Source organism: Drosophila grimshawi, unplaced genomic scaffold (genome assembly GCF_018153295.1).
Source record: "Drosophila grimshawi isolate 15287-2541.00 unplaced genomic scaffold, ASM1815329v1 contig_848, whole genome shotgun sequence".
In the NCBI taxonomy this organism is placed as follows: domain Eukaryota; kingdom Metazoa; phylum Arthropoda; class Insecta; order Diptera; family Drosophilidae; genus Drosophila; species Drosophila grimshawi.
Genome location: NW_025063692.1, coordinates 14,482,960 through 14,493,201, shown reverse-complemented (window position 1 = coordinate 14,493,201; position 10,242 = coordinate 14,482,960). Strand labels below are relative to the sequence as shown.

Here is a 10,242-nt window from a genome sequence, read left to right as displayed (position 1 = left end):
ATATAACCTGGTATATGGTGTAACCATCATTTATAAAGGTCTTACCTCTGGACTTACCTCTGATTTAGCTGGCATGCGAAGGGTATCTAGAAGTCGAGTATTCAAGTTGCTTTGCAGTCTTCTGCTTGTTTAATTAAAATTTTCTGCTACTGATTTTTAGCGCCGCTGAAGCAACCATTTATCATCTGCCATGTCCTTTGCCATTGACTGTTAGTGTGTGTGTGTGTGTGTGTGTGTGTGTGTGTGTGTGTGTGTGTGTGCTAGTATCTGAATGTGTACAAGTATGAGTGATGCAAACCGATGCCAAACGCATGCCTCTCCTCGGGTTCTGTTTAGACTCTGTGTGTATTATCATTATTTTAATTTACAACTTTCACGACGTTCCTTTGAAATTTGAATAGATAATTAGAGGGAGGAGAGGAGCAGGGAGCACAGCAGGAGCTGGCTAAGAAAAACTCATATAGCTTCTATTTGACACCCAAAAACCAGACAGCAACTAATCCAGAGCGGAGAGTAAACGCAATAGAAGCGGCAGGGAGATCATCTCTTTTTGTTATTATTCCTATTACCAACTGTATACATATCTGGTAAATAGCACAGACATAGTCAATATTCCCAAGACTGATGCTTTATTTTGCTGAAATGACTTACTCCACCTATTAACTAATTAAAAGCAATAAGACTATGAGATACAAATATCCACGCTCTTATTGTTGTTTCCATTTATTTTCAATACGTGTCCATCAGTTGCGGCAATGTGGTACTCCTCAGCGGACTTGTTATTTATGTATTTACTATCGGACTTTTTCAATTCATTCACCCACCCATTCAGCACGCCCCACTTCCGTAGTTACAAATGCGCAACTTAATCTACTCATAAGGCAAGCACAAATACAACAACAACCACAACAACAACAACAACAGCAACAACAAATCCAAATCAAAATCAAAAACAATCTGCACACACTTCAATTTCACTCCACGCCGCACGATCCGGTATCCTCCCCATTTGAAGTCGGAATTCGACCCCAGGCAACAAATCTACGGTAATAAAATTTAAATCACCCAAAAAGCCGGCCGGGTAAGTAACTGGCGTAACCAAAGCAAATAGCGTTAACCGTAAAGCGTTTTTCTACCCATCACCTTTTTATGCGTTTAAGTCGTTAACGACAAGGTTGGCCGGGCCGCCCACGATGACGCCCACCACGCAGCATTCCGACCGTCAAACGTTAAATAAACTGTCAGAGCACCCTGCACCAAGTATTAAGTACCAAGCACCAAACAGAAAGCAGCAAAAGCAAAAACAAACAACTCCCCCACCAGCCAGCAGCAGCCAGCAGCAGCCAGCACCAGCCAGCACCCACCAGGAGCAGCCAACAGAGGCCGCCGGGTCGGAAGTGTGCTTCCTAGCATCCCCCACATGGTGGTCTCAAATCACCAACACACTCACACACTCGCACACTCGCACAGTCATGCAGAGATTCAGGAATACATATACGATTCACATTATCCAGCTGTCGTTGGCAAATTGATATTCATTTGCTATTTCTGACTGGCCCTTCGATTTATGAAGAACGAAAAAAAAAGAAAAAGAGAAGAAGAAGAAGAAGAAATGGCAGTTGTATGTTTTTTTTTACATTTATTTTTGATAAAATTGAAATTGATTTACTTTATTTTAAATATTTAATTTACATTTTATTGTTTGTTGACAAAAAAATTTAATGCAAATATCGATGCATGTATGTGTAAATGTGCACATATGCACACATACATATACACATGCACATACACAGACACACTCACACATATATGTATAGGTTGAAAATGCTGAAAGATGCAAAGTGCTCCTTGCTACTGTTTGATCTACGTAAGTTTTGTTCTCGTAAGTAGTTAAAAACTAGTCAAGCCCTATTTATTTTCTCGGTTCTTTTTTTTTTGTTTTGTTTCTTCGAATTTGTTTAAGTAAGCACAGCGTATGCATTAAATATATAAATGTAAGCTTAAATTAAGAAAACAACAAAAACATTTAGTCGCAAATTTTAAAGCGCTAGCGTCTAAAAATAGTATGTATATTTTGTATATTAAGTGGATAGCAAAAATAAAACATACAAATTGGTTTATTATACAAAATAGCGCTGAGTGTGCGCTCGTATGAAGATCATGCAATAGTGAACGGCCCCTTTAAACCCCATTTTCCAGTGTTGAACAATAGAGCAGTGTTGCCCTCTTCTAGTACTATGTTTTGTACTACTCTTTTGGTTGTCTCTCTGTCCGCGATTATATTAAGCATGCCATTTATTAAAGGTGCAATCGATCTTTGTGTTTTGTTTTCTCTTTTTAAGCAAAGCATTTTGTTTCTTTCTTTTTTTTTTGATTTACAATTTTGGTTTTCATCCATTCTTAGTTTTAAAATTTTGTTTTTATGTTTTTTTTTTGTTTTCTTTTTTTTTATAATTGGACTAGAAATATTATTTTAATTGTATGAATAAAAGGTTTTGTTTTCATATTGCTCACATATATGTTCAACAAATAATAATAATAGTTTACCGTTAATTGAAATCAGAGTTTTTATTTAATTTATTTAGTTTAGATTTTTATTTTTGATATTTCATTTTATTTGTTATGCATTTCATATATGTATTTATGTATATATAATAAGTATAATATAAACGCTGCGCATATTAATACATCTATTTTTTTCTTCAATATTTATTTACCTACGGGCTATAAAAAAAAATATATTATTTAAAATTACTTGCTAGTAAAAAAAAATTGACAAAAAAAAATGTTTATGTGTAGCTTAGTTCATAGCAAAAGCAATCATTTGATAAGTATTTATAGATTTGAGAATCGTTTGCTATATGTAGGTTTACGAACCTATACTCGCATAGACATCTAGAAATATATTAAATACATATATACAATAGGGTTTTTAAGCACGACTTCAAATATTTTATTGTTATACATATTAAACTAATTCAAGTAGTTAATTAGCTTGCAATTGATTGATTGATTGTTGTTGTTTGTTCAAATTCTTGTTAATTAAGTTTGCGAAAAAAATGAATGCTGCATTCCAATGCACTCCTACTTATATACACATATATATATATATATATATATATATACATATATATATATATACATATATATATATATATATTTTATATATTTAAATACATAATAATAATAATAAAAAAAAAATGCTTAGCTTATATGTATCGAGAACCTAAAAAAAACTTGACGCATTTGACGAAAGAAAAATCGTAATTCCATACAAAAGGATTTTTGAAGCTGTTTTAGCGTTTCGATGCATCATCTATTTCCACTCTCACTTCCACTCCCACCTCCACTCCCACTTCCGCTTCCGCATCCGCGTCCACACTACATACTGTTGCGTATGATGACGCTGCAGAGCGTCTGAAATTTGAGCTGCGACCAGGAACCCATTTCTGTTCAGTTGGTGAACAGAAAGGGTCCCAGCGAACCTCAAACCATCGGTGGCTTTATATCAACCAGAGCACTATGATCGAGTCGATGATCCAAACCGGGACTAGGTGCCGATGCACCAACCAAATGATGATGATGATGATGATGTAGATGAGCATGTGGATGCGATTGTTGCTGCTGCGAGAACTGTTGCTGCTGTTGTTGCTGTTGCTGTTGTTGCTGTTGTTGTTGTTGTTGTTGCTGCTGCTGCTGTTGTTGCTGCTGCTGCTGTTGCTGTTGCTGATGTGCCGACTGGTGCGAGTGCTGTTGCTGTTGCTGCTGGTGCTGTTGATGCAGCATCACCGGCGACCCGCCCGCGGCGACCATCTGGTGCGGCGTGCCCAGGTGCAGACCGCCGCCCAGCAGGCTGCTGGACGTGCCGGAGGCGCTGTGCCCATGCAGCGAGGTTGGGGTGCCGGGATGGCTGCCAGCTCGATTGCCGGCATTGGTAGCATTGGCACTGTTGCCACCGCTGCCAGTGCCGGAATTTGAGGAGCTGGCCGAGCCACCCCCGCCGCCGCCAACTGCGCCCGTCTGTTGTTGGCCACTGGTCGCGCCGCCCAGCCCGTTCGACTCACCCGACTGATTGGCTGCCTCCTCAGAGTCGCTGCACGACTCCGAGGAGCCCTTTTTAATGCCATTCGGCGCCGTACCGTTGTGCGTCTTCACGTGCTTCGCCAGATGGTCGCTGCGCATAAAACGCTTGTTGCACACAGGGCAAGCAAAGCGCTTCTCGCCGGTGTGCGTCCTCAAGTGCCGCTGCAGCTCGTCGGAGCGTGTGAAACGCTTGCCGCAGAACAGCCAGTTGCACACAAAGGGACGCTCGCCGGTGTGCCAGCGCAGATGGGCCTTCAGATGCGACGTCTTGCCGTACACCTTGCCACAGCCGGGTATGTGGCAAGAATGGATGTTCTTTTTACGCAAATGCACGCCAGCCGGCCCCAAACGTTCCGCCTCCTGGCAGTTCGGGCAATCGCAGGTCGCTCTGCCCGCATAGCGTCGCTGCGAGCGTGGCGATGGCGTCGATGGCGTTGATGCCTGCGGCGATGCTGCCGTAGATGCCGCCGACGGTGAGCTATGTGGCAGCGAGAAGCCACCAACGCCCTGACCCGGCAGCATGCTCTTGTATGTGTCCTGCAGCAGATGCTGTCCCGATCCCAGCAAGTGTGCCGTATTTGACAACGAATGTGACAGTGCTGAACTGTAATCTGTTCCAGCTGCTGCGGCACTCGCATAGTTGGCCATTGTCGAGTGCATCCCGGCGGCAGCAGCGCTGCCCATGTCCAGCCAACTGCCAGCGGCGGCAGCACTATGCATATCCCACCAGCCCGAATTGACGCTGGCTGCCTCGGCTGCCTTGTGGGCGGATGCTGTCACCGCATTGAAGGGCCAATCGTATGGATGACGAGAGTATACCGATCCAAAGGCAGCACCCTCGACCTTGCCCAGGAGGCCCTGATGCATGTGGTGATTGTCCGCCACCATGCTGGCCGTCGATGTGGATGTGTTCGGAAAGTATAAATCACTGCCATATGCGGAGGCCGAGCTGCCAACGGCCGCGCAGGACGAGGCGAGCGGGCGACTGTAAGGATATATGCTGAAATTACTCACAGTTGTATAGAGCGCGCTGTTGTCTGAGCAACGCACAGTGATCCCCAAAAATCCAAGCAGATAACTAGCTGAACAAGTACACACTCATCATCACAATTACCTTCAAATGCTCACATTAACCTTTTATCTTTTGGTATTTGTCATTTTTGTAATATGTCAGAGATTAGCTGTTGGGATACTCTTTGAAAGGAGCACAGAATTTTGATTTGGATTTTATTTGAAATGGACTGTTTAACTTCTCAACTTCATCATTGAATTTTAAAAATTTAAAAAAAAAGCACAACTTTTTGAAACGTGACAAAATGCACAGCATTAAGTTCTTACGATAATTATTATGTCATTTTCCATAGAAAGCAGTTGAGAATTTTATTATTAGTGAGCCACAATGATCAACTAATCAAACAAAGTGTATATCAATGTGGCATTGAGTTAAGAGCACTTGACAATGCCCAAGTAACCGAGTCTAGTGTAGTAGTCCATTGATCAAAATTCAATTCCAAATATAAACAGAAGGAACGAGTTAGATAAAACTATTCATTTACTTTTAGCTAATGGTGTCATTGATGTTGTAAAGTGAGAATCCATTTGTATATGTATGTTGTTCAGCCAGATCTCTGAATATGGGACCACTGTGCGCCGTCAAGCTGCTTACCTAGCAGTAATGTTGACCATGGTGCTGCTGTTGGCGCTGGACGAGAGGCTGCGTGATCCTTGGCCACCGCCACCGCCTCCACCGCCGCCACCACTACCACTGCCACTGGAGCTGGACGAACTGGCTGCTGAGATGGCGCATGGTGAATGCTGTCCGACGCTGCTGCTGCCGCTGGCTGTGCTTCCACCTCCACCTCCGCCGCCGCCGCCGCCACCACTGTTGCCAGCCGCTGGAGAGTTGGGGCTCTTCTTCCATGGATGAAAACCCTTGCCAACGGCCGCATCGGCGAGCGGCGGTGGGGATTTGTTCGACAGCTTGTTGCACTGGGCAGCCAGCATGGCTAATGGTGTACCGCGCAGGCTGGGATGGTCCTGGAAAGAGCATGACAAGCAGAGAGAGTGGAAAGAGTCATTGAGTTTGGTTTCTTTTTGCTTTGTGGGCATGGGAACGGAGTAAATTGCTTTTGCTTATTCTTAATTAACAAGCGCAACTTTCGCGCGAATCTGCAAAATTATTTAAATACAAATTAGTTGTGCTCAATTTCATATCCTGCTGGCAACAACATCCACAAAATATAACAACCAAAATAAAATACGGTTTTCTAATGCCACCGACACCAACCCAAAAAATTAATTCGCAACGTAAATCAAAACTGAATTTTGCTTTTAGCGTTAAATGCGCCCATTTTTTACGGTCTGCATCTTTTTGATAGTGTATCTAGCAGTTGGCACCTTGGCTAAATCTGTTAGCTTGGAACCTCACAGTTATAAATGCTATTTCTTTGTGGACTCACATATCACTCATATATTATATATATATATATATAATATATATACATTATATTGTTTGCTTTGTGTTTTTTTAGTTTGAATGCAATTTTAATTGAAGCTTCAAGGCTAAATTTCACTAGACATCTTTCAGCTCATTACAAAAATGCATTGCCAGCTAAAAATTAAAAAAAAAATTCTTTCTAATTTTCTATAAAAATAATCCATAATAATCATTCTCAAAAATGTACGTGGAAAATCTGTGAAAAGCTACGGAAAAATATGTGGAGAAAACTGTAAAGCCAGCAAACTTAAATACGCATTTGCAAATATGTAGAACTTAATTAATTGAAATGTATATCAAACTATGACCATAACTATAATCGACTAAAATGATTATTTGCTAGAGCATCTCAACGGCGACTTTGGCAGTTGTGCGCTGGTATGGCTTGATTTATACACCGATGAGAACACGAAGAAAAAAATGCAAAACCAAAACCAAAGCAAAAAACAAAAGGAAGTCATTTATGACCTCTTCTTGGCGTGTTTCCTATTTGCTTATGCTGTGTCCTTTTAGCCGAAACTAATTGTTTTCAATTCCGCTCTTGTCTAGCGTCTCAGCAAAACATCATCCGACACTTGTGAGCTATCTGTCTTGCTCTCTCAATTACTGTCTGCATATCCCTTGATCTGTATATCTGTGGATGTGGATGTGGATGTGAATGTGTTTGTGCGACTGAAGTTGCTGCGTGATTGACGAAGGTCGAGGATTTGGATTTGTATTTGGATTTGGCTCACTGACTCTGGCCCCGTCTATGGCTGATCCTTTTGCCTTGATCCTCATCACACACATTTCGCCTGGCAGCTCAGCTCGGCTCAGCAGCTGTTTGATGTGGCACCCAAAATTGTCAACAGCGGCGGCAGCAACAACAAGAAACGTTAACCAGCAATTTTCGGCATAGGTAAAAGTCGGTTAGACCACTTTTGGCCGCCCAGTAGTCAAGTGGCTGCCTCCCCCTGTCCAACAGAATTAAGTTTATAGTTTCAACTCAGCGATTTACAGTTGGCTTTTACCGTTGCCTGCCGGCCAATTTAGCATCGCTAGAAGTTGCTGTAGGAGGCAAAAAAAAAAAAAAAGAAAAAAAATCGCCGACGTTGGCAACCAGCAATCAGGCAAAGATCGAGGCCGCGGAAGCTGCTATTTGTCGGATAATTGTGCTCTGCTCGCCCTACTGCCCACAAAGAGCAACTTGGCGACTGCAGCAGCGACTGCACTACGCATTCATAGTTGGCTGCAAGTCGAAATCAATAGAAGCCCAGCTGTTTCCGCATTGCTGCATTTGCTGTTGGCTGAGTCTGATTACGGGCGACTGGGGTAGTAACTGGTAGCCGAGAGATACGGCTACCTTTTTGGTGGCACGTTTATTGGCAATGTCGATGCCGTGTGCTGGCAGTGCAATATGTCAGAGAGGTGCCACTGCCCCGCTGGCAGTCTAATGATATCGAGATCGGGTTTTGGGATCGGGATCAGGTTCGGTTTCGGGTTCGGACTCGGACTCGGGTTTGGGGCCAGTCAGCGCAAGCAGTCTCTATGCATGGAATGGCTAAAAGGATGAGCTGGCTGTATGTGAGCCAGGCAGGCAGGCAGGCAGGCAGTCTGACAGTCAGGCAGTTAGAGCCACCGAACTACTTTGACCGAACAGAACAGATTCCGCCAGAGCAGAAACAAAACAAAAAACAAAACATAATTGGAGCAATTTCAACGTCGTGCAACTGCGCATATGGGGGCTCCCTGCGAGTTTGTTCGATTGTGTGGCAAGAAAATTATACAAAATGATATCGGTGCAAGCCGGTGAGCCAGTTAGTTAGTTAGTTAATCAGTTAGCCAGTCAGTCAATCAAGGCTTGGCAAATTTAAATGCTAGACGATTTGATTCATCGATCATCACAGAGAACACAGAAAAACAACAAACAATTACTGCTAGAAATTAGCATCAAGAGAAACTGCAGACTAACTATGTGTGCTTAAGCTGTGAGTTGGCACATAACTCTTGCATTTAATTAGCAGCTGTGACTATTGAATGGATCATGGTCATATTGCACAACTGTCACATTGCAGTTGCCACAATTTCAATTAGAAATAGAAACAAAAACTTGTACATAAAAGGTTGTAAGCCATTTGAAGTTAATATTAATAAGAGCGCGTTGCCAAAATACTTATCAATAAATTATATCCCCAAGAAGTATGCATGCATGTAGTAATTAAAGGGTTAACTCATATCCTCTGCCACACGTCACATGCCACACGCAGTGCATCATCAACAAGCAACAACAAGTGCCTCCTGCCTCTGTGCTCCAAATCGAATCGTTTACAATAGCTAACAATTTGCTTTGTCAGTTGTGCGCCATGGGGGGCGCCACTGGCGCCACACAGACGAACCACGACACCAACCAAAACTGACCAAATTAGCGCAGCGAGCCACTGCAACGCCCAACGCTTATTGTGTATGTGTTTGTTCCCATTGTGTGACTGTGACTGCGACTGCGACTGTGACTGGGACTGTGACTGGGTCTGTGACTGGGTCTGTGATTGGGACTTCGACTGCAGAGGCGAAGGCGAAGGCAAAGGCAAAGGCCTAAGCCGATCCGAACCGAGTCAAATTGAAAGGAGACCAAACATACATACAAAATGAATAATGAATTGTTTTCCCGAAATTTATGTTGCCTGGCTGGAGCATACTACAAACAATGAGCTGGACACTGTCTCAGATCTAGCTGAGATCTTGCTCTCCCACTCCCAATTGATTCTCCCCCACCATAGCCAACCTCCGGTTCCTCTGACCTCGTTGCGACATCAAAGCGGAGCGCTTCTGGCCACAACGAATTTAGATTCTTCATGTTTTTCGGTATGTTTTGTCGGTTTGTCGGTTTGTCTGTTTGTCGGTTTGTCTGTTTGCCGACGCATTGCACTTTGCAACGTTACTCGTTGCTCTATGCATCGACTGGCCCGGCTGAGTGGCTGGCACTGCTGTAAATCATTAGCAACGACACCTGCTGTGAAAATTATGACACCGCCTCCGATTGATGTGCCCAACTTATTGTCGGCTATCGCACAAAAGGTGCTGAACCTGCAGCACCATCGTTGATAGCGCCTGCTGAGATCAGGTTGCCGTCGCCGTTGCCGTTGCCGTTGCTGTTGCTGTTGCTGTTGCCGTTTCTTTTGCTGTTGCCGTAGGTTCCATTTGCCAGATTCTCAGACTCTCTGCTGCCACCTGCTGCGCTAACCGAATTTGTTTAGCTCGCGCCGTTTGTCGCTTTGTCTGTCTTTCGGTCCTTTCCGCTCCAAAAGCCAAATGACATTTAACTGTTTTAATTAGTATTAATATATCTATTTGATATCACCGATAACAGCGACCACCTTTGACTGTCACCAAGCAACGCTACCTATTCTTTTCCTACTTCTTCTTCAGGCCAACAAACAGCTGATCCAAATTAAAGAGTTTTTGCACAGGTTTTGGGAATAGTTAAATATAAATTAAATGCTAGAATTGTTAGCAAGTAGTAGGGTTAAAATTCATACATATTCTGTGTAAGGGATATGTAAATAACAAGTTATTCATTCATAAATATGGATATTACACACTACACCAAACAAGGAATGTTTCATTTTCATTACTTAAAGTTCTCCATGAACTTTAACTACTTCCACATATAATTTTAAGCTCTC

At 42.9% G+C, this 10,242-nt stretch overlaps 1 protein-coding gene across 2 annotated transcripts in view; it reads right to left on the bottom strand.

Moving 5' to 3' along the window:
• Positions 1 to 3,208: 3,208 nt before the first annotated feature.
• The window catches only part of LOC6564503 (transcription factor Sp9), a 29,198-nt gene continuing 22,164 nt past the window's right edge, over positions 3,209 to 10,242 (bottom strand). Inside the window, exons 2-3 of one of the 2 annotated variants that reach the window (XM_032738158.1) lie at positions 5,750 to 6,120; positions 3,209 to 5,083 (exon numbers count right to left, since the gene is read on the bottom strand). In XM_032738158.1, the coding sequence (XP_032594049.1) occupies positions 3,487 to 5,083; positions 5,750 to 6,120 (1,968 nt within the window). In that variant the 3' untranslated portion in view covers positions 3,209 to 3,486. The remainder of the gene's footprint in view (positions 5,084 to 5,749; positions 6,121 to 10,242) is intronic. The other variant, XM_001991881.2, reaches the window with a different exon arrangement.